Source organism: Sus scrofa, chromosome 5, assembly GCF_000003025.6.
Source record: "Sus scrofa isolate TJ Tabasco breed Duroc chromosome 5, Sscrofa11.1, whole genome shotgun sequence".
NCBI classification, from domain to species: Eukaryota; Metazoa; Chordata; class Mammalia; order Artiodactyla; family Suidae; genus Sus; species Sus scrofa.
In genome coordinates, this window is record NC_010447.5 from 85,118,472 (window position 1) to 85,143,717 (window position 25,246).

At 45.3% G+C, this 25,246-nt stretch overlaps 1 protein-coding gene across 26 annotated transcripts in view; it reads left to right on the forward strand.

Moving 5' to 3' along the window:
- ANKS1B (ankyrin repeat and sterile alpha motif domain containing 1B) overlaps positions 1–25,246 on the forward strand; it is a 1,068,238-nt gene that overhangs the window by 1,037,967 nt on the left and 5,025 nt on the right. For all 26 annotated transcript variants that reach the window (XM_021093000.1, XM_021093001.1, XM_021092994.1 and 23 more), the window contains 2 exons: positions 6,027–6,164; positions 24,845–25,012. In XM_021093000.1, the coding sequence (XP_020948659.1) occupies positions 6,027–6,164; positions 24,845–25,012 (306 nt within the window). The remainder of the gene's footprint in view (positions 1–6,026; positions 6,165–24,844; positions 25,013–25,246) is intronic.

Here is a 25,246-nt window from a genome sequence, read left to right on the forward strand (position 1 = left end):
CTCAGGCCCTTCACTCGGTGCCTGCCCTGCAGGCACACAGCCGGCTGGTCGTGAGGACTAACCCTTGACTTGGCCACCCCCTAACCCCGTGCTTTTTCTGTTACTCCACAGCTCCCTTCCACCAATTGGTGTGAAGTGCAGTGGACATTGACTTTGTCATGTGCTAATGACTCTTCCCTTCCTGGCAGCTCCCATTACTCTGTGTGAAAGATGACCCCTCCAGCCAAGCATTTTTTTTCCTTTTACGCTAATAAAGAAGTGGCTTTGGCTGAGTTCATGGGGAAGGGTTAGGTGCCTAGTTATAAACGCATGAATTTATTACCTAGCAACTTGGGAAACAAATCGACTCACTAAACCGGATTAAAGAAGGGAGAAGCAGAAAATGACCTTGAATTAAAAATGGAACTTGGAACTTTAGTACTAGACCTAGGACTAAAATGATGTAGGTAATCCCACCAGCTTTCTGCAGATCGACAGCCCAGAGGTAGCCCAGAGACCTGCAGCTGATAGTCTTCGTGGCAGCAGGATCTTCCAAGAGGAGACACAGCCCCCACATCCAGCGCTTGGCTGAGCTCCTTTGTGCTTCTTGCTCTGACTCCCTCCTCAGTCTTCCCAGGTAAATCAGGAACGATGCAGTGCCTGAGTTTGTCAGCCTTGTTTTGGTTTTTTGGCCACACCCACGGCATACAGAAGTTCCCAGGCCAGGGATCAAACACATGACCCGAGCTGCTGCAGTGACAACGCCAGATCCTTAACCCACTGTGCCAGGACAGAATTCCTGTTTGTTTTGATTGCCAACTTTAAATAGGGCTTATGCTAATTTTTTTAAGGCACAGATTAACTGGGAACATTTACTTAATAAACAAGTCATAGCTGTTTTTCATAGCACATACTTCCCCTTCTAAGAAGCTTGGATTCAAATTCGGACCCCATCAGGACCGTGCCCAGTTCTTATCTACAGGCTCTGCAGGTCGCTTCCATGTAGCCCTCAGCCAGGACCGCTGCCTCTGTACGGGGAAACTCTCTGGAGGGGCGCTGCGTTGTCTCACTCAGAAAAGGCCCAGTCTAAGGAGGAGACTCAGAGAAACTCAGAGTCGCAAGTAAGGGAAGCAGAGGGGCCCGTGCTAGGCTCCATCACTTCATTATCACCCACCCTTCTGAGACCCTCTCTTAAGTGGCTGAACCAAACAAGTCTCTTTTACACCCACCACCCAGACACCACCAACCTTTAGCTGTTTCTTTGCATGTGAAAGGCAACAGAGAGGAAAACCAGTCTCTCCCTGTGGGGGGATACTGAGCTGCCAAATTTTCTACCCCATAGAAGGGGCAGGGTGAGCCCCTCTCCTAAGCCTTTGAAAAGCCCTAGGCTCCTTGGAACAGGCTTAGCTTTGGAGGCTCAGCTGCATAAACAAGTCCACTTTTATTTATTTATTTTTTGTGTCTTTTTTTTTTTTTTTTTTTTTTGCTATTTCTTGGGCCGCTCCCGCAGCATATGGAGGTTCCCAGGCTAGGGGTCTAATCGGAGCCGTAGCTACCAGCCTACACCAGAGCCACAGCAACGCAAGATCTGAGCGGCATCTGCAACCTACACCACAGCTCACGGCAACGCCGGATCGTTAATCCACTGAGCAAGGGCAGGGACCAAACCTGCAACCTCATGGTTCCTTGTCAGATTCGTTAACTACTGCGCCACGACGGGAACTCCATCGAGTCCACTTTAAATGATGTACCCCATGGTGACGTCATGGAGGAGCCACTAATTGACGTATGACGGGGGTAGAAAGAATGTATCCCTCCTTGACCCCGCAAGGAAGAAGCATCCACATTCCCCCGTTCCATCTTCAGCTGTAGTGTCCTTGGTCTTGGAATCATTGCATGGAGAACTGGCCTCGAGGTTCTGCAGAGGTGGGTGAGGCAGAGTGACGGCAGTGTCTCAGTGTCACCCAATGTGTGCTCGACCCACGGGGGGGCCAAACCAACCAAAATGTCAGCGTTTGGAGCAGAGAAAGGCTTATTGCAGGGCTGAGCAAGGAAAAGGAGTGGTTCATGCCCAGAAAACCACAGACTCCCAGAAGGGCTTCCGCAAAGCATTTTTAAAGGCCAACTGAGGGAGGGGTGTCCCCAGGTCTGTGATCAGCTCCTGCGCAGTTCTGGTTGGTGGATGGCGAGGTAGAAGGGGTAACGGTTGACGTTATCGATCCTTAGGTGCCAGCAGGTCTGGGGGGCTGCGCGCTCGTGAGCATCAAGCAGTTAACTTCTTCGGCCTGGTGGTGGTTTTTAGCATCCGAGGGACTCAGGAAAAGTGAATGAGATACTGTTGTCTGGGCCCTTCAGAGAGGAGCCGCAGCAGAGGACATGGGGGAGGGGTCTGTCCCAGGAAGGCCCCCAGGGGGGGCCTGCTCAGGCACACCCGTAGGGAGATCTCAGGTCCCATGTTCTAGCACTACCGATATGTCAGAAAGTTCTGTTCAAAATACCTCCCGAACTGTCTTACGCTGTTAGCCAAGACATGGAAACCACCTAAATGTCCATCAATAGAGGAATAAATAAAGAAGATGCAGTACATATATACAATGGAATATTACTCAGTCATAAAAAAGAATGAAATAATGCCATGCGCATCAACATGGATGGACCTAGAAGCTATCATTATACTAAGTAAAATTAGCCAGTGAAAGACAAACATCCTATGATACCACTTGCATGTGGAATCTTAAAAAAAAAAATGGGGGGGGGGATGATACAAATGAACTTATTTGCAGAACAGAAACAGGCTCACAGACTTGGAAAAACTTAAAGATTACCAAAGGGGACAGGTGGGGGTAGAGGAGGGATGGACTGGGTTTCTGGGATTGGCATATGCATGTTAAGGTATATGGAATGACTGGCCAACAGGGACCTGCTATGTAGCACAGAGAATTCCACCCAACATTCTGTGACAGTCTGTGTGGGAAAAGAATCTGAAAGAGAATGGATGTGTCTGCGTGTATGACTGAATCACTTTATTGTACAGTGGAAATTATCACAACCTTGTAAATCAATCAGACTTTAATAACACTTTAAAAAGTAAACAATTTTTTTAAAAACTCCCTACACAGACCATCAATATGAATTTATTTAAAAGCATATTTTTAAGTACCAATTAGGATGATTAAGTGCCAGTAACATGAGGTATTCTTAACTGATAACAGAATAGTTTTATTAGCCCGTCTTTCCTCTAGTTTAGACCATGGGAATAGAGGAAGAAACGTTTCCACAGTGGGAGAGGAGGCTGACTTTGGGACATGGAGCGATGCAGACGAGGACAGGCCTCAGAGTGAAAAGATAGCCCCGGGCTCCTGGGCATGAGGGAAGTAGGGGTGCCAGAAAATTGGCAGGGAGTCAAGAAAGACAGGAAAAGTATCTTAGTGCATTTGGGCTGCCAAAACTTTAGCCATAGACTGGGTGGCTTAAACCACGAACATCTATTTCTCACAGTTCTGGAGGCTGGAAAGTCCAAGGTTAAGTCAAGAGCAGAGTCAGTATCTGATGAGAATCCATCTTCTGCTTGATAAATGGCCTTCTTCCGGCTGTGACCTCCCAGGGCAGAGAGCGCCAGCCAGCTCTCTCACCTCTTCTTGTAAAGGCACTAATCCCTTTCGTGAGAGCTCCACCCTCATGACCTAATGACATCCCAAAGGCCCCCTCCCTCCAGACATCATCACATTGGGGGTTAGGATTTCAAGGTACTTGGGAAGGGCACAGTTCGTAATGAAGAGAGATCTCCAAGGAGACACTTCGCAGCCTTTCCCTGGGCCGCAGTGCTGTCACGCACCACTGAACATTGTCCAGAGTGATGTATTGGGAACTGGCAGGATTCAGGGAATCCAGTGCAATAAAAATCACAGGGGACTTTTCACTGTAACATTTTCCCAAGAAGTCAATCTACCTTATGCTGTTTTTAAAAATCTCAAGAATACAAAATGCTAATTTAGTTAAAAGTTAGAGCCTGTGCTCTATTTCCAATAATAGTGGATCCTGGGCAGATGAGACCGAAACCACACAGCCTTCCCGAAGTAATAAGAGCTCCCAATTAAAATCATGGTGGCGGCTCTCAGCACCTGCTAACATCACACCTGTAGAGACCACATAGATCTTCCTAATTTTAAATGTATTTTAAGACTCACAATTTCTTTTTTTTTTTGGTCTTTTGTCTTTTGTCTTTTTGTCTTTTGTTGTTGTTGTTGCTATTTCTTGGGCCGCTCCCGCGGCATATGGAGGTTCCCAGGCCAGGGGTCCAATCGGAGGTGTAGCCACCAGCCTACGCCAGAGCCACAGCAACGCAGGATCCGAGCCGCGTCTGCAACCTACACCACAGCTCACGGCAACGCCGGATCGTTAACCCACTGAGCAAGGGCAGGGACCGAACCCGCAACCTCATGGTTCCTAGTCGGATTTGTTAACCACTGCGCCACGACGGGAATTCCTAAGACTCACAATTTCTTAATGGAGTTTTCTACTTGAGGAAATGCTATCTGGATGCCAGAAGAGGGTCACGACTTTCTGTTTTAAAGCGCTGTCTTGCAATAGGAGGTTACTTGTTTATGGGATTCTGATTTTCATTTGAGTTATTTTTGGCAGCACTGCGTGTAGTGTCAACATACAGGGTCATTGTGAAGAATATCTTAATTTTCTTGTCTGTGTTAATTCTATGATTGCTTCCCAGCCACACCACTTAGTGGAGGGAGGGGCATGAAATACTTGCTAGGGGTGGTGACAGAGCAGGACATTCTGTCAGCGTTTTGAGGCACTGATGGGTATATACAGAGCATTATGTTTGCTCTGTTATTTAAGACTGTGCCATTAAAACATAGTTAGGGTAACTAAAGCATTGAGGGGTTTAGATCTATGACAATTGCAAAAATCATAAATGGGATATTATGAGATTAAGAAATGATTGCACGATTATGTGAAATCTTTTGCTTCTTAAATACATTGATGTATCAAAAAGAAGTTTCTAGCAGGGTTTGCAGCCCAGATGATGCTCCTTGGTTATTCTGGGCTTCAAGATAATGGTACTTAAACCTTTCCTGCGTAACCTCCCACTGGTTATTCCTAGAGGCGGGTTGGGATGCGGGGGCTGGCAGGGAGATGGTATGAAAAAATGCTAGCGAGAACAGAAATGAACTGTTGAACCAGTGAGAGAGCATCAAGCATTCAGCGTGGTGTTTCCTGCATCCCACCCCTACCCCTTGTCTACACAGAGTCTCTTTTTTCTTGCTTTTGAGGTCTGCACCCATGGCTATGGAAGTTCCCAGACTAGGGGTCTAATTGGAGCTGTAGCCACCAGCCTACACCACAGCCACAGCCACAGCAACGCTGGATCCGAGCTGCATCTGCAACCTACACCATGGCTCACGGCAACGCCAGATCCTTAACCCGCTAATCGAGGCCAGGGATCAAACCTACTCTTCATGGATGCTAGTCAGATTTGCTTCTGCTGAGCCACGATGGGAACTCCCACAGAGTCTCTTCTTGAGGGAGCTCCCTGATGCACCATCCTCTTCCTGCCTTGGCTCTGGGGAATGAGGGGCAGTGCACAAGGCAGCAGACAGAAGGTGGTGAGGGATCAGCCTCCCAGCAGGCAGAACATTCCAGATGATCCTTTCCAGGCAGAGTTAGCAGGTGGCAGCGCTGACTATCTACAGGTGTACGTGGGGAATGGCAACAGTAAAATCCTTCGTAATTACTATTTTTAAAAAAAAAAGTGTCTGCCACCCAGACTGCTTCTGCTCGCAGCACCAGGGGAGAACCACTGCTCCAAGGCAGGACTATTTTAGGTTGTTTTTAATTAAACCAAGATATTCCTTCCAGACCTGGTATTCCTTTGCCCACAGATAGTGCGTTGGGTCATTTTGAGTGTTGCTGGTCTAGAACATTCTGGAAGACGGAAAGCAACTGCTTCTGCTTCCCAGATCATTTGTCTTGGTTCTGAAATATGCTGGTTTGCAGAGGAAAACAATGGTCACTTATGGCATTTCTTCCAGAACATAATTGCCGAGCATGAAATTCGTAATATCTCCTGTGCAGCCCAGGACCCAGAGGACCTCTCAACATTCGCTTACATCACAAAAGATTTGAAGTCCAATCACCACTACTGTCACGTGTTTACCGCCTTTGATGTGGTGAGTAGCTACCCTCCTTGGACAGATGAAATAGTTCCCTGAACGTACCTGGATTTTACCAAAAGTCTAGCTTGCAATTTCGAGGCTTGTTTAAGGAAGGCCTGATGTTAAGGTATTTTTGCAGACTCAGCCTTTCTAGGCTTTTCCTGTATTTTCATTCATCCACTAAATGAAGACTTCCACGTCTATCTAGTGTCTGAACTGTCATTGCTCAACTAACTTCATTTTTCAAAGCTGATGAGTCCTGACTTTCTCTGGTCCCAAAAGATAGTATATGTGTTCCAGCCTTTTTGTTCCTGTACTATGTCTGTTGGTTTCTTTGGTGGCCACCTCTAAGAGGTAGGATGTAATAGTCCAGGTTTGTTTGGAAGAAAAACAAGTCTCAGGGCCTCCTACAATATTTGTGGGTTTTCTATGTGGAATTAGAGTTAAATCAGACATCTATAAATAATAATCGGGGACACCAAGCCTTGGTCTGTTTGAATACAGCCCATATTTGGAGTAAGTCTTGTAATGACATCCTGAGAGTGTTACACCACTTATGGTACAGTTTGTCATTACGTCTAAAAGTAGCCCATATATTACAAACGTGGAGAATGCAAGCAGTTCTAGAAAATAATAAGTATTCCTTTAAGATATATCTGCCTTTGAGACGGTACAAACTCCTTGAGGAAGACTCCACTGTAGTACCCTGGCCATGCTACATCTGAAGCAGACAGAACAGAGACAGCAACAACCATGAAATAATTTGTAAAATTTGTAAAAATGTCGCTTTGGCAGTCCGGCTCGGCTCAAGTTTTGAAATATACATGTTGAAAGAATTACACAGATATTGCAGTGTAATGTAGTCTTGAGAGGCCAGCCCACAGTTCAATGTCATGGGTAAGACTGCTTGAAGCCATCTGTTGCACGTCTGACAAACTCCCACGGCCAGGGACCACCATAACCCAGAACTTACCCCGTTCTAAGGTGTGTTAGGCTCGTGGCCAGAGCTTTGTGTCATGCTGCAGGTGGCCCATCGTTTTCAATTTTTGAAGATTGAAAGTAGGAAAGAATGCCCATGTGCCTTTGAAAAAAATGTTTTTCCAGTTGGGGAGGCATGAGAAGAATAATAGACAGATGGTATGTGTTAAAAGTAAGGACGGCAAAGCAAAGCCCTCAAAGGCTACTCTAAGTATTTCTGGATGTGTTTGTTTGCATGGGATCAGCGGTGTTGGTCAAAGCCATTTCAGCATTAGGTTTCTGGCGCCTTCGACATTACTTGCCATTCTTGGGAAATGCAGCTATTTGTTTTTAAACAGAAAAACTCTATTTTATCCACATATATTTTGGTTTGCATGATACACCTTTTTCTGTGGGAGTTGCCTTGGTGTCAGAGAAGGAGTTCACCTCCCAACTCACTGCCTGCTCCCCGAGCTCAGACAAGTTGCAGGACTTTTCAGAGTCCTGATCTCCTTTGTCTATAAAACAGGTGCAGGGATTTGCACCGCCCAGGTTTTCCTCGGGACTGAAATGAAGGGACCTGTGTAGGACGCTCAGAAACAATGCATGTTCCATGTTAGTTCCCTGGCACCCCTTCTCCGTCCTTGCCCACTGACCTCCTGGGTCACAGGCTGGCCTTTGTCTGCTAAAAGACACAACGTAGACGTGCCAGAAGTGTCTTTATGGTCTGAAGTTTTCCCCCTGTCCTTGTAAAAGAACTGGGGAAAAAAAAATAGAAGCAAGAAAGAAAATAGAAACAATAAAAAGAAAGCAGAGACTTTGCAGGCCTTCTGTTGGTAGGATGCTTCTAATCAGTGTTTTCATTGAATGTCAACATTAATATTCCAATATTGTCCGGATGAATTCCAGCCTTGCCTTGGGTATTGCAACATTTCTTTCTAAATTGGTTTTAGAGTGAAATATAATTTGCCTTCATAAGAGTATCCAAAATGTCGTTCTCTATTCCAACTAAAAATGATTCCCGTGGGCCATCTGGCCCCTTGAGTTGTTTAGCTTGTGTGTATGTAATGCCAGACCGCCGAGGTGAAACGTGCGCGAGGCGGGCAGGGACTGGTCCACTGTTACCAGCACGATACCCCTGATGCATTTGGAACACGTGTGGAAGGTGCTTCGTCTTTTATCTTTTCATGTTTGAGTTCATGTAGACATTCACTAGCTTAGGAGTCTGTTATCAGCTCCAAAGGTTGTTCATCTGACACCACAAGTCCACCATTTTAATCCTCTCCAGGTGAACAGTTTGTCTAACTTCAAAAATAGTAACAAAGGCCACCAGCCTTGACCTCGGTCTTTGAGCAGTTTCGAGGTGCACCAAGCCTTGCTTGCACAAAAAAAAAAAAAAAAAAAAAAAAAAAAGCCTCTTTGAGCACGGATGTTGTATCTTTTTGTAGGGTACTTCAATATTCAGTCCAGTCTTGAAGGCTTAAAATATTTTGGTATGAACAGGTTCCTCAGGCTTCTCCAATGGCAAAAGAAAAGAATAGAATACCTTAGGTTTACATTTAAAATTTTTCAACTGATGTGTATGCGTACATATACATTTTTAATTGTAGTTACTGCTGCTTTGACCTTGTAGATCTGTTAGGGGTCACAAGAAGTTTTTATGAATATCTCCTACCATCCAGAAAATTCAGCGATGTCTAAGAGGCTTCCAGTTTACGGAGAGTTGGATTTGAAATTCAGAGCACTTTCCCAAAGACGTCCTGTGGTCTTGGAAGGGAGGCTTAAGTCCCCCCCGCCACAAAAGCAAGTGTGTGAATTTAACATAGTTCCTTTACTCTGGGACACGGGGCAGAGCTTTCAGGAGGCTCTGACAGCAGGGAGGCGTGGCATGTGCCACGTTTCCCAAGTTCATTTGGCCAAGGTAGACTCTTGCAGGGCCAGCTCCGCAGAGGGGTGGCGTTCTGCCGAGCACACTCGAGGAAGTGTTGCACTTGATGTTCGCTAAGCTTGTTTCCGTTATTTAGAATCTATGCCAAGTCCGGCTTGTGATGTTTTCCGTTCTAAAGGACAGGTAAATGAAATGTTGAAAGACCAGGGCAAACATGGAGTGAGGGTTTCCAAGAAAAAGCCAGTCTGTACCTACTGGCCAGCCTGAGACCTGCTCTGCATTCTCAACTCACCATCAAGGCAGCTGATTTCTAGTCACCTCTCTAGTGGGACACATCTCATCCACTGCAGGACAAGAGACTGTCCAAACTCCACCTTCTAGGCGGTGAAAACTTGGGGAAAGAGAGTAGGACTGGTGGAAAAAAGAACGTATGATGAGACCAGGAGTCATAAGGCTTAAACCAACGGGTTCAACTTTTCTCTCCTCCAAGCTTGTGTCGAATGAGTGAAGGGGATTCCGTGCTGCTGGTGTTTCAGTGGTCGCCAGATCCCAAGGCTGCAGTGATTGTCCTTAAAAGGCCAATAGGACAGAGATAGATATCACCAAGCTAATTTGGAAACTGTCGTCTGCTATGTATTATTCACTCAGTCTAGGGTTCTAGGTCGTAAAATGGAGATAGGTACATCAGAAAGATTTTGATGCATTGTCTGTGGGACTCTCACGTTCATTTTTAAAAATCTGGAAGGGCCCTCCTTCAATAGTTTTAAGATATGAAAGGCTTATTTTGTTTACAGAACAGTAAATGCCATGACTGCTGCTAGACCCTGGCTAATTCCCACTTCTCTATAAAGAACGTGTGTGCAGTCTTTGGTATTTTTAACCAGGCTCCTTTTTCTCTTCCTTGCACCTCCCAAGTTCTGTGATCTTGTGTGTGTGTGCGGCTTAGCCTGGCTTGGAAGTGTGTAGGGACTGTCAGTCCTGATGCTCCGCTGCTGGGTGCTGTGGGGGGGCGACGAGGCTCCCCCTTTCATGTGCTGCTTGGCTGAATGTGCGCCGTGGAAGGATCTTAGCTGGAGAAAGAGAAACGACACTGTGCCGAAAACTGGTCAGCAGATGAGGGGATGGCATTTTACAGTGCTCTTCCATCAAAATGTGCCAGCACAAGCCTAAGCCTCGGGGACACACACACAGTCAGCCTCACTGCCCTCAGCAGTTTAAGGAAGGTGAAATTCCTAAGCCCTTTCTTTATCTCCCGTTTTATTGAGACACAGTTAGCATAGAACACTGTTCCTTTTCGGTGTACAAGGATTTGATTCCCGTGCATATTTAGAAACGATCAGCACAGTAAGTTTAGTTACCATCCGTCACCTCCCAGTTATGCATTTTTTTTTCCTCGTGATAAGAACTTTAAGAGCTACTGTCCTAGCACCTTCCAAATTACAATACAGGCCTACTTCAGAGATATCACAGGTTCGGTTCCAGAGCACCACCATAAATTTAATATCACAATCATTTTGGGGTTTCCAAAAATTGTGAATTTTTTGGTTTCACAGTGCATGTAAAATTACTTGTATACTATACTGTATCCTAAGTGTGCAATACCAGTATGTCTTTAAAAAAAAAAAGTATACATGCCTTAATTTAAAAAAAACTTGGAGTTCCCTTCATGGCTCAGCAGTTAACAAACCTGACTAGGATCTATGAGGAGGCGGGTTCAATCCCTGGCCTCACTCAGTGGGTTAAGGATCCAGCATTGCCGTGAGCTGTGGTGTAGGTCGCAGATGTGGCTCGGGTCCTGCGTTACTGTGGCTGTAGTGTAGGCCAGCAGCTGTAGCTCTGATTCGACCCCTGGCCTGGGACCCTCCATATGCCAAGGGTATGGCCCTAAAAAGAAAAAAATCTTCATTGCTAAAAAATGCTAACCATCATCTGAGCCTTCAGCGAGTTGTGATTGTTTTTGCAATAGTAACAGCAAAGATCTGATCACAGTTTACCATAACAAATAGAATAAAGAAAAGTTTGCAATATTGTAAGAATTACCAAAATATGACACAGAGACACAAGTGAGCAAATGCTATTGAGAAAATGGCACCAATAGACTTGCTCAATGCAGGGTTGCCACAAACTGTGAATTTGTAAAAATAATAATAATAATAATAATAATTTTGCAGCACAGGAAAAGGAGGAGGTACACCTATGTGGCACAGTTAACCATAGTCGCCGTGCTGTATATTGCATCCTCGGGACTTAGTTAGCTTAAAACTGCAAGTTAGCGTCTTCTGACCACTCTCACCCAGTTCTCCCTCTCTTAAACCCTGAGGTTGTTTCGCGGAGTACCGTGAGGTTCCTCATGAAAAGTACTCAGAGCTTATATTGCAGAGATGGTTCCACAAAGTGGGAACTTACAGGTGCAAAAGAACGTGTGTTCTCATTGACATCCATTGACCTCTGATGATGAAATGAATGCTGTGTATGGAGTGACGGGGTCTCTTTCATTCTTTCTCTCCTCTTCTCTACCTGAAAACGGCTCTCAGCCTATTTGACTCCGGTACCGTAAAGATAAATGGCAATGTAAGAAAAACAGTAAAGCGTGGAGAGTCCTTAGAATGGGACTGCGACGCTTTCCCTGGCTAGTCTCCCACTTAGAAAGTAACACGCACACTTCAGTAGAAGCCATTCCCTGGCCCCGTGCAGCCCCTGAACGTCACGATCAAGTCCATGGCAGGAGGGGAATCCTGTCCCGAGCAAAAGATCGAATAAAAAGGCAGCGTTACTGGCGCTATGGCCTTGTATTCCCCGCCCACAAAGACAGAGTCACTTTGCTGGGTTGCCTTTATCCATACCCCCTCTCTCTTGGCATCTATCATTGAGAAATAACCAAGGCATAAGCCCAAAGATATTCAGAGAGTAATAGTCACTCTTTTTTCTTTTTTTGAGGGGTGGGGAGAATGGATGGTATCAGAGCCTTAAATCAATCCCATTTTTGTAAGAAAATAGGCATTGTGATTTTTTTTCACAGATTGTTTTGCAGCAATGATTTATGTATTTGTTACAGCCCCCTCCCAAATATCTTTTTTTTTTTATTATTTTCCCACTGTACAGCAAGGGGGTCAGGTCATCCTTAGATGTATACATTGCAGTTACAGTTTTTTCCCCCACCCTTTCTTCTGTTGCGACATGAGTATCTAGACATAGTTCTCAATGCTATTCAGCAGGATCTCCTTATAAATCTATTCTAGGTTGTGTCTGATAAGCCCAAGCTCCCGATCCCACCCACTCCCTCCCCCTCCCTTCAGGCAACCACAAGTCTCTTCTCCAAGTCCATGATTTTCTTTTCTGAGGAGATGTTCATTTGTGCTGGATATTAGATTCCAGTTATAAGTGATATCATATGGTATTTGTCTTTGTCTTTCTGGCTCATTTCACTCAGTATGAGATTCTCTAGTTCCATCCATGTTGCTGCAAATGGCATTATGTCATCCTTTTTTATGGCTGAGTAGTATTCCATTGTGTATATATACCACCTCTTCTGAATCCAATCCTCTGTCGATGGACATTTGGATTGTTTCCATGTCCTGGCTATTGTGAATAGGGCTGCAATGAACATGCGGGTGCATGTGTCTCTTTTAAGTAGAGCTTTGTCCGGATAGATGCCCAAGAGTGGGATTGCAGGGTCATATGGAAGTTCTATGTATAGATTTCTAAGGTATCTCCAAACTGTTCTCCATAGTGGCTGTACCAGTTTACATTCCCACCAGCAGTGCAGGAGGGTTCCCTTTTCTCCACAGCCCCTCCAGCACTTGTTATTTGTGGATTAACATCAGATGTCACTTCTAGGGATGAGGCCTATAGAGTCGGCCTGGTTTTGAATCTCAGGTCAACACTTCTTAGTTCATTCAGAGTTTGGGCTAGAATGCCTCTAATCCTCGGTTTCCTCATCTGCAAAACAGAGAGAACAGCATACCCACCCACCGCCTAGGGTTATCGTTAGGATTAACTGAGATAACCCATGTCTGTGTCCAGGACACAGTGCTCAGTTAACCTTAGCTGCAGGGCACGGGAGAGCGGTGGTAGCAGCAGTTATGGTGGTAGTTGTGCTCTTTCTTGTGAGACCCTGTGTGAGAAGTTATGTCCCAGTTTTGGGTTTACATCATATGCTGGCTGCAGCAGTATCCCACACCTAACGAAAAAAGTCCAAATCTGTATAAAATACATCTCTCTCTTTATTGCGTGCCTGCCAAGACCCAGGCACACAGCCCTGCTCTCCAGGATCTCACAGTTCAGAAGAAGTAGGGACGTAACCAATAATTGCAGAAAAATCCAGTCCGCACTGTTCTGCAGTTGTGCAGGGGGGCCCCAGCAGGGTGGGGGCTCCCTGAGGAGGGGCGCTCGGGCTGGAAGCTGAATGGAGTTTGGAGGACTATGTGTTATCTTAGAAGCACAATGGTTCATTCATGCGCTTTGGGAAGATGAGGTCAGACATTGGGCATCTGCAATAAGCAAAGAAAAGGGCATTTTATCACGTGACTAGTCCATGCGAGAAAGATTTTCAGCAAGGGTTAAAATGTAATGAGCAAAAGCAGTTTTGAATTTGATGGGCACCCCTTCTTGAAGGCATCACAAGTTGGTGATCTCTATGGAGACTCTGGAGCTTTGGAGGAAAGCAGATCACAGGAGTTCCCATCGTGGCTCAGCAGTAACAAACCTGACTGGGATCCATGAGGACGAGGGTTCGATCCCTGGACTTGCTTAGTGGGTCAGGGATCTGGCATTGCTGTGAGCTGTCATATAGGTCACAGATGCAGCTCAATTCCTGAGTTGCTGTGGCGTTGGCTAGCAGCTGCAGCTCCGATTCGACCCCTAGCCTGGGAACTTCCATATGCCACGAATGCGGCCCTAAAAAAGCAAAAAAGCAGGACTCAACCTCTCTTCTTTGTCTTTGTCTTTCCCTGAGCTATTGACACTCCTGTACTCAGGGCGAGGCATGAGGTCAAACCTTCGCAGATGCAGTCGCATGCTTGGCCACCTTTAAAAATCTGATTTTTGAAAACCATTTAATGGCACGCAGAAACCATTCATGATTTAATGTTGCACGAAAAAGCAACTCATTAAGCTGCACATAAAGTACGATTCTAATTTTGTTTTTAAATCCACATACATAAATATTCATATAGCTTAGAAAAATATTTGTGTGTATATACAAATGTAAAAAGAAAATAAACCAAAACAGAGCCGTGGCTCTATCCCAGCAGTAGAATTTTATAGGTGATTTTTGTTTTTCTTCTTTATGTGTTTTCAGAAATTTCTACATGTACCCGTTATAATTAGGGAGAAATATTCATTTCATGATTATTTTAGTTAGCTGAAATTAGCCCTAAAGAAGCTATCTGTATTTTGCCCGGTTGCTATGTCAGCCCTGGACTAGATTGACTTCTCAGCAGAATGCCTAATATTTATTTCTAAATGCTGAAAACCTGTGATTGGGCACTGTGTATTTCATAAAAATAAACTTTCAAGATTCAATCTCTGACTTGTACTTGAGAGAACTAACTGTGGGCAGAGATAAGGAGATGTCAATGAATTCTGTGACTGTGCCCAGAATACTCTCAGTTATTTTTGCCTCAAGACGTGGGTGAAGCAAGTTGTAGACAAAGCTTACCCTGGCTTTTTTTTTTTTTTTTTTTTTTAAAAAAAAAACAAGAAGTACAAGCAGAATACAGCTGAAAGAGAAAGGTGGCTTCTCTCTGGAGATACCACCATAGACCCATACTGAAAAAGACCTTCCCTTGTCTTCAGGCCCAGACGACATCACCTGCTTTGGTTCAGCACTTGTTCACCCAGGTGTGCCTGTGGAAGAGAAGAGAAAGAAAAGTCCTGGCTCTGGCCATCCCCAGGCACCCTTATCCTTGAGGGCCGAGTCCTCTTACCTTAGGGATCCATCAGGCAGCTTCCTTTTTCCGATTCCTCTAACAAACACTGTTGAGCACCTGATTGTCCTAAGCCCCAGAGATGCGGTCAAATGAGATGAGAGCCCCCAAGGAGCTCAGCCAGCTGAGGAAATTGGACCTGAAAGGAGAAAATCCTCCTAAATGCTGGCCGGTCAGTGGAGCTGTGCCTGAGGCACTGTGGAGCCCCCTGAGGAGGGGCACCTGCTCAGCCTGAGGGGCTGGGGAAGGGCAGACCCCTGGAAGATATGATGGCCCCATGAATCTTCAAGGATGAGCAGTAACTCACCGGCAGCGGTCAAGAGACAGGGAAAGGACAGATGTCCAAAAACAAAAGCCATTTTATAGTGGACAAAGTACTTGGCCATGTAGAATAGTTTTGGGGTGATTGTGGCCATGGGGACATCCTCTATGGTGAAAGACAGCCCCTTGGTCACTGCCCCTCTGAGCAATGGCTGGTAGATTGTCAGGAGCCACAGACCAGCCTTTGAGTAACCCCGTGCTAGGATTTAATATGGCATCAACCATACAGACCTCTGTCTCTGTACTGAATCTGTCGTTGGCTGGGTCAAAGACCCACAGCAGCTTCTAATCGGAGAATCCTGAAGCTCCCGGGTAGAAAGAGACCTCAAGGTCACCTGGCCCAGACCCCCTTCAGAGTGCCACCTCCTCAGCAGCAGTGATGGGTACAGAGGCAGGCAGGCAGCCCCGGGCCGACTTCGCCCATGCAGATGATCCAGGCAGAGTCCTTACCACCACTGGCATAGCAAACCTCTGAGACTCCTTTTAAGGCCCTGGCTTCTCCCCGACTCCCTGGCTTCCTTGCACAGAGTCCTTTCCTTGAATGTCTCTTTGCACCCTCTTTAGGTGGGGACAGCCTCTGTTGACCTCAGGAATTGCTCTGCTGGCCCCTGGAAGCCAAAGAGTAGCCAGGTCCTGTAGCTTTCCAAGGCTATGGAACGAATGCAATTATTTGTTCCATCAATTTGAGTCACTAAAAACGCAGTGGTTATTTTTTTAATTCTGATGGAAGGTGTCAGTAGACAGAATGGGCCACAGGTAAAGACCAGCCCCTACCCCCAGCCCTCTCTCCCTGTGGTGTCCCCTCTCCCATCAGCTCCCTTCCTTTTTTGTCGCTTTCACCAGATGACGTGGAGGCTTCATGTCTGATGTACCTTGTCCGCCATTTTTTTTTTTTTGGTAACAGGTTGAACAAACCAAGTCCTTGAATAAATGTTTAAGTAAACTGGGTAAACACACCATTTATACCATGCCTCCTTCCATAAAGGATTTAAGGCAGTGTACATGAATACGTGTGATCAATCTGAAAATATAGGTACACACAGATCCGAATTAGGGAAAATACATGCTTAAAAGGAAGTCTGGACCCAGGGGAAAATTTTAACATCAATATGCGGACTGCAGAATTCTACAAAGTTATGAGAACTGAGCCACAAATCTGGCTCTGAGCTTCCTAGAGGTCAAGGCAAATAGGGAAAGACAGCCATTACATGCTTAATTTTTCTTTGTTGAATATACCCTATCCTCTCAGAAGACAAAACTTCAGTGAGACTGATGTCTGAATTTTTTTAAGTACATTTGATATATAATGTTTTATGTGTACAGCAAAGTGATTCAGTGATATATACATACATATATATACATATATATTCTTTTTCAGAGTCATTTCCACTATAGTTCATTATAAAATACTGAATATAGTTTCTGTGCTATACAGTAGGACCTTGTTGGTTATCTGTTTTATATATAGTAGTGTGTATATGTTAATCTCAAACTCCTAATTTATCCCTCCCGCTCACTTTCCCCTTTGGTAACCATAAATTTGTTTTCTGTCTGTGAATCTATTTCTCTTTTGTAAATAAGCTCATTTGTGTCATCTTTTAGATGACACTTAGATGAGCTCATATTTGTCTTTGACTTACTTCACTCAGTGTGATCATCTCTAGGTCCATCCATATTGCTGCAAATGGCATTATTTTATTCTTTTTTATGGCTGAGTAATATTCCATTGTATATATATGTACTACATCTTCTTTTTCTATTCATCTGTCACTGGGTATTTAGAGTGCTTCCCTATCTTGGCTATTGTAAATAGTGCTGCAATGAACACTGGGGTATGTATATCTTTTTAAATTAATAGTATTCCCTGAATATATACACAGCAGTGAAATTTTTGGATCATATGGCAACTCTATTTTTAGTTTTTTAAGGAACCTCCATATTGTTCTCCATAGTGGTTGTGCCAATTTACATTGCTACCAACAGTGTAGAAGGGTTCCCTTTCCTCCACACCCTCTCCAGCATTTATTTTTTGTGGACTTTTTAATGATAGCCATTCTTACTTGTATGAGGTGATATCTTGTAGTTTTGATTTGCATTTCTCTAATAATTAGCCATGTTGAACATCTTTCACACGCCTGCTGGCCAGCTCTATGTCTTCTTTGGAGAAATGTCTATTTAGGTCTTCTACACATTTTTTGAGTTTGTTTTTTTTAGAGTGAACTGTATGAGCCATTTGTATATTTTGGAAATTAATCCCTTGTCAGTCACATCGTTTGCAAATTGTTCTTCCATTCGATAGGTTATCTTTTCATTTTGTTCATGGTTTCCTTTGCTGTGCAGAAGCTTCTAAGTCTAATTAGGTCCCATTTGTTTATTTTTGCTTTTAATTTTATTACTGTAGGAAATTAATCCAAAAAAATACTACTGCAGTTTCTGTCAGAGTGTTCTGCCTATGTTTTCCCTGAAGAGTTTCATAGTATCTGGTCTTACATTTAGGTCTTTAATCCATTTTGAGTTTATTTTTGTATATGGTGTTAGAGAGTGTTCTAATTTCCTTCTTTTACACATAGCTCCCCAGTTTTACCATCACTTATTAAAGAGACTGTCTTTTCTCCATTGTATAGTCTTGCCTCCTGTTGTAGATTAATTAACCGTAAGTTCATGGGTTTATTTCTGGGCTTTCTATCCTGTTCCATTGATTTATGTGTCTGTTCTTGTGCCAGTACCACACTGTTTTGATGACTATAGCTTTGTAGTATAGTCTTAAGTCAGGGAATGTGATTCCTCCAGGTCCATCCTTCTTTCTCAAGATTGTTTTGGTTATTCAGAGCCTTTTGTGTCTCCATACAAATTTAAAAATTTTTCATTTCAGTTCTGTGAAAAACACCATTGGTAATTTGATAGGGATTGCACTGAATCTGTAGATTGCCTTGGGTATTAGGGTCATTTTAAAATATTGCTTCTTCCAATCCAAGAACATGGTATGTCTTTCCAGTGGTTTATACTGTCTTCAATTTCTTCCATCAATGTCTTACAGTTTTTTGGAGTACAAGTCTTTTGCCTCCTCATGTAGGCTTATTCCTAGGTATTTTATTCTTTTGGATGCAATGAAAGAATTTTTTGCCCTCAGTCTCCAAGAGGGTATATTGTGTCATAGTATCTTTACCAGCATTCATATGCTGAATCTCCAAACCATAACATGGTTCCTCAAGAGGGTCCTTCAATGGAAGTAGGGGAGAACACCAGCAGACTGATGAAAGCAGTAAGGCAGGGAAGCCCAGTGGCACAAAACTCTGTCTAATCTAAAACCATATCTGGGTTTGAATCCTAGCTCTGCCCCTTACTGGCTGTGTGAATTTAGCCAAGTTAATCCCACTAATCCTGAGTTTCTCAAATATAAAATCAGGATAATTCCTCCTCCACAAGGTGGTTGTGAGGGTTAAATAATCCACATCAGACACTTAGGTGGCCCCTGGGATGCAGTAAGCAACGTCATGTGGTTGTGCCACCACGGCGGAGCTCACAGTAAATACAGGCTTGCCTACCAGTCTCTCCAGGTTGCATAAGAAAAACAAGTTTGCATCTCTGGATTACACTTAGGATCTATCCTTAAAATATGATAACCCTGCAAATTCCTCTACTGTAGCACTTCGTAATCCACAGATCAAAACCCCTGGGGGAAGAGGGCTTTGGAGAGTATAACGTGCCCCAAGGCAGGTATCCCTGTTGAATTGGGATTCCCTGCCTCTACCCCCAAGAGCCTGCCTTGGAGAGCGAGTGTTGGCTCTCACCCCTCACATCACCCCTCTTACCACCCCTCACCATGGAGGAGGCAGGGCCACAGGCTGAGAATCCCTGTGTGAATTGTTCACATCAGATCATAAAGAAAATCCTCTGCTTGGGGCTTGTCCGTGTGTGTGTGTGTGTGTGTGTGTGTCTACTTTTTCTTTTTCCATTATAGTTTATTACAAGGTGTTGAATACAGTTCCCTGTGCTACACAGTAGGGCCATGTTGGTTACCTCTTTTCTATATAGTGTGTTTGTTAATACCAAACTTCATTTATCCCTTCCCCCCTCCTTCCCCTTTTATAACCGTAAGTTTCTTTCTCTGTCTGTTTTATAAATAGTTCATTTGTGTCATTTGTTTAGATTCCATATATTAGTGATATCATATATTTGTCTTTGATTTCATTAGTATGATCATCTCTAAGTCCGTCCATGTTGCTCCAAATGGCATTATTTCATGCTTTTTATGGCTGAATGATAGTCCATTATATATGTACCACATCTTCTTACCTATTCATCTGTCAGTGGATATTAGGTTCCTTCCATGTCTTGGCTAATGTAAATAATGCTGCTGTGAACATTGATGTGCATGTATCTCTTCAAATTATGGTTTTTCTCTGGATATATCTGCCTAGCCTAGGAGTGGAATTGCCGGATCATACAGTAGTTTTATATTTCGTTTTTTAAAGAACCCTCAAACTCTTTTCCATAGTGGTTGTACCACTGTGGAACAACCCATGGTGGTGGGTCACATTCCCACCAACCATGTAAGGAGGGTTCCCTTTTCTCCATACCCTTGCCATCATTTGTTATTTATAGAATTACTAATGATGGCCATTCTGACTGGCGTGAGGTGGTACCTCAGTTGTAGTTTTTTTCATTTCTCTAGTAATTAGTGATGTTGGGTACCTTTCCATGTTGCCTCTTGGTTGTATGTATGTCTTCTTTGGAAAAAGGTCTTTTTAGATCTGCAGATTTCTTCTCTTTTATCTTAAGGTGTAGTGGTCAAGAGCACAGCCTCTCAGAAACCTAGATTCAGATGCCAGCTTAGTCAGGTGCCGGCTTCATGAACAAAATACTTCACCTTCCTGAGCCTAATTCGCTCATATGCAAAACAGGGATGATAATGGCCCCATGGTGGTTTATACGGTGACCCCCACAGGGTCGATGTTAGGATTAAATGAGATAGTCTGTGCGCAGCATGGCACACGGTAAATAGTAAATGTTGGCTGGTATTGTAATTTAGACTACATGTCATTATGAGTGATTCTCAAAATAATCCAGTAATTATTATCCCTACTTCACAATAAAAAGGCTCAGAGTATATTCTTCCTGGCAGTCACCCCTCACACCCACACTTGCCTAAACATCCTTCTTTAACTTGTGGTCTGTGTAAGGTGGGAAATACTCTAGGCCAACTGCTGTAATAAGTGTGATCCTAAAAGAGATTTATGCTGGAAAAGCCAAGGCTAGTAGTTTTCCAGTAAGCCAGGAAGGACAGAAGGAGCCAAGGTCGGAGAGGCTGAGTTACAGCATTTTGAGGGGATGGGAAGTAGTGAATATAAAACTAAGTTAAGTTTGGATTTATGCCCAAGGGAGGTAGCAACTAGATAATGGGAGTGTGGTGGTGCCAACTTGAAAGGACATCCCAGCTTCAAGGGGCAAGCATGTGAAGGGACACCTTAGTGTTTACTTTGATCTTGTGACCAGGATAGGTCAGAGGCATCAGCCATGACCACCACCCCATGGCCAGGCTGAGGGTGGTGGCTCCAGGGATGGCCCTCCCCTGACTATCCAGGAGGTCACCCCAGCTCGCAGGCTGATGGTTCCTCTTCCCGCCGCCTGAATGAGGGTCCAGCCAGCCTTTCTTGGCATCTCATGGTCTTCTAGTTGTCTATTGCTGCTTACTTAGCAAACCATCCCAAAACCTAGTGGCATAAAATAACATCCATTTTATCAGGTTTACGATTCTGAGGGTCAGGAATTTGGTCATAGCACAGCAGTTCTGCTCTCCTGCTCCACAGTATCTGGGGCTGCCACTGGACAGCTCAGATGACTGCAGATGCTGGGATGGCTTGGCTGGGGTCCTCAGTGCAGCATCTCCTGGAGCTTGAATATCCAGTATCAGTCCTTTGCTCCGTACCTGGAGCCTGCGCTGGGATGGCTACAGCTGCTGTTTCTCTCTAGGCAGCCTCTCTCCTTGGCCAGCTTGGACATCCTCACAGCTTGGTGATCTCAGGGAGGGCAGACTTTTTACATACGGCTGGTTTCCCTCAGAGTGAGTGTTTCATGAGGCCCAGATGGAAGCTGCAAGACCCCTCGCAATCTAAATCCCAAAAGTCCCAGCATGCTCTTGTGCACATTCTGTAGTTGGGGACGTCAGTATAGCCAGTCCAGATTCAAGGACGTGGGGGACAGGGGAACATCATGGCGTGAGGGAGGGGAAGCGTAAGGGCTGCCATCTCGGAGACAAGGTACCACACACTAGAGGGGAAGAACACAGGCTCCTTTTCTTTTTATTGAGGTAGAGTTTATTTGTTTCAGGTGTACAGCAAAGTGATTCAGTTATATACATTCTTTTTCAAATTCTTTTCTATTATAGGTAACCATAAGCTTGTTTTCTATGTCTCTGAGTCTATTTCCGTTTTGTAAGTAAGTCTTTTGTATCGCTTTTTTAGATTGTTATCATGTAAATCTTCCTCTGGTATTTGTCTTCCTCTGACTTACTTCACTTAGCATGATAATCTCTAGGTCCAGCCATGTTGCTGCAAATGGCAGCATTTCATTCCTTTTTATGGCTGAGTACTATTCCATTGGGGGGTGTAGACACACTTATATACAACTCCTTTATTCTCTGTCAGTGGACATTTAGGTTGCTTCCATGTCTTAGCTATTGTAAGTAGTACTTTTGTGGACACTGAGGTGCATGTATCTTTTCAGATTAGAGTTTTCAAGAACATAGACGTTTGAGTTACACCTATTGGTTCACATCGGTGCTCTGTAACTTAATAGCTCTGCAATGTCAGACAGGGTCCTTAAACTCTCTGAGCCTCAATTTCTTCATCTATAAAATGAAGATAATGCTATTTTACTACGGATGTTTGTGGTAAGATTTAAATAAGATAAATCTAGTGCTTGGTACAACTAGCCTAACACTTAATGGCAGCCATACTACCTATAGTAATAACTAATAGTGTTATTACTCCAGCTTGCCCTTTAGATACTCATTCGTTCATTCAGCAAACAAGCATCTTACTCAGTGCTAGGTATAGTCTCTGGCCCTGGCCTCCCCACAGTTGTGAGCAGAGTCTAACTGGGCTTTCAGGCTTTTTAAGCAGCATCCCTGGGCCTTCAGTGCTGGGAGGAAGCATTGCTGGGCTCAGCAAGACTGGCTCAAAGGAGGAAGTGAGGGCTTGTCACCTAAGCCTCTCTGATCAGATTGCAGTATCATCTTTGGCCCTGTCCCATAGAGTCTCCTATTCTCAGAATAACTCCCCTCCCACTTTAAGTAGAGATGTTACTAAAGAGAGGCGGGAGAAGAGAACCTTCGTCTCCTTCAAACGTGTGTCCTCAGGTCCTAGCTGATGAGCATCTGATCCCGTCAAGGGCCCCAGTACTTGGGTAACACAGGACTCTGCATGCAGAGTCCCATCCGCAACCAGCCGCTCCTTGCGGGCCCCTCGCTGGCATCCAGAATCAAAACCTCAAACACTGAAGTAACAGAAAGTAGGAAAGCTAACAATGTCCAACTCGTTACAGATCCTAAAAGAACTCTGAAAAATGCAGCATTCTAAATAAAACGAAAAGCAAGACGTCATGGAGATGCAAGCCAAACCAGGAGAGGCTGCTTGGCAGGGAACCACACAGTCTGGTCTGGTCTCTGTCTTATCTCAGCAGTTGCCTAACACCAGGAACTTTTTAAAAATGAAAGGGCAGAGCTTCAACCCAGAACCTTTCAGAAACCTTTAGGCTTCCCGTAATAGTCTTGTGAAAAATCTCACCTGCTCAAATGAGCATCTTTGGCTTTCATTTGAAGACACTGGAGCTTTAAGTAAATCTCTCTCTCAGGAACTTGTTTTTAGGTTAACTATAAAGGAATTCACACTCATTAAGCACCTCTGTGCCAGCAGCAAAAAGCTGCATGTTACAGAATCACTGTGTCTGCCATCTTTCCCTTAGTCCAGTTGCCCACCCAGAGCACAGATATCTGCTTCATGCCTCTGATGGATGGACAGCCACAAGCCCAGACTTCACGGGGACAGCCGAAGCCCAAAGCCCCAGGCGGCCTTTCCAGAGGACCCCTCGCACACTAGAGGGCCACACTGCTGGAGACGTGAGTGCTGAGTGCAGGCAGTGCGGGCTCAGCCCTCTTGGTGCTGCGACGGCCAGAGCTAGCTGCCAGCCCTCCTCCACTGTCATTTGTCGGGGCCTTACTGATTTCCTTGTCTGACTCATCCTTGGATGCAAGCACAGGCCTCACGTTCACTGCAGGAGGGACTCAGCTGCCCATGCAAGGTTCGGTGTCTCCAAAAAGCACACGGCTGTCTTGAGGGGGCCATCACCTCTCAGCAAGTAGCTCAAAGGAAAAGTCACATCCTCCGTCGGACCAGTTCTCACTCTGAGGCATCCCCCACCCACCCCGTCCGTGGGTCTAAGACCACATCAGTCCAGCAACCCATGAGCCTCTTCCACCTGGCCTCTGCTGGCCATCCCGCATCTCCCTCGTCTTGGTCAAGTAGGAACAGTCTCTAGCAGATCTTACAGAATTGTGGAAACCAAGCCACTCCATTTGCTCCACTGGGGAGGAGGAGACAGGGAGGGAGAAGGGCATAGATGCAAAACCAGCGCAAGCTATTTCTGTAGCTTTGAAAAAGCACGCACAGATATTCTAGGGACATTCATCAGAATAGAAACTTGGGACAGACCATGCCAGCTTGCAGCTTGGGCTGTAGATTTAAGAAAGTTTGACCCATAGGCAGATACCTCTTTGACCCTGGGCTGGGGGGGGGGTCAGGTTGAGATCTTGCTTCCTTGGGGTCCATGTCTGTCTTCTCAGTGAATGAAGACAGGGTAGCGCTATGCTCTGAAGAGACGGCAGAAATGAAGTACGAATCTGGAAAAGAGAAAAGGAAGCTAGACATCATCGAGGGGAGCCAGGGAAGGTCCGAGGAAAAGAACCTTTCTCCCAGGCGCTGCCTGGCATGGCATTCGGGCCTGACAATCTCCTGTCTCTCGCTGATTTGATGATAAAATATGGAGTGGAGCCACAGGGAGAGCAAACGCCTCAAGAAATAGATGGATAATTGGCTCTGTTTGCATGCTCGCTGCTGTGACTGTGAGACGCCACGCCAGCATGACTCATCCCCTCTGCCTAAATTAGATTCTGATTGTGTTTCAGAGATGTTCACTGAATCACAGATGTTAGAGGTAAAAAGACCCAGACTTCTCAGGAACACCTCCTGCGGAGTGTGTGGCATCATCCTCTCAGGCTGCGGGCTCCCAGACCTTGGCTGTGGGGCCAGAATAATCCCTTCCCTCCCAGAGCCTGGGAGCAAAGCAGCCACCCGGGATGGAGGAGGCTCTGGGTCCGAGGGTGGATCCTGAGTGTAGCTGTCGGCAGTGTGTCGCTCCAGTGACATGCTCTGCAGAGACCCCAGATTGGATCTTGTGTGTCCTGGTGGTGAGATTTCCCTGACTCGCTGCCACATCAGGTGGAGCAGTTCAGGGTCCTCACCGTTCAGCCCCCACGGCATTTCTCAGCACCCCGTTCTATGCTGCAGGATGCCTTCCTAAACACGTTCTCATCTCTCTTGCAGAATTTAGCCTACGAGATCATCCTGACGCTGGGACAGGCATTCGAGGTCGCCTACCAGCTCGCCCTGCAAGCCAGGAAAGGGGGCCATTCCTCCACGCTTCCAGAAAGCTTTGAAAACAAGCCCTCCAAGCCCATCCCCAAGCCCCGCGTCAGCATCCGCAAGTCCGTGGTAAGTAGGAGACAGGTGTCCTGAAAGGAAGGCCCCCTTGGTCGTGTGGGAGCTAGGGGAATCCAGGACCTGCCCTTCTTGTCTTTCTCTCAGCCTCATCCTGGCATGGGGTCTGTCATCCTCTCAGCCTAGTTCTTGCAAAGTCTTGGGGGCCATCTGCCTGACCAGGAGGCCCCCCACTTCCTCTGCCCCCTCAGCAGCCTGGGAGGGCACTGGGCACTCTGCTGTCCTGGG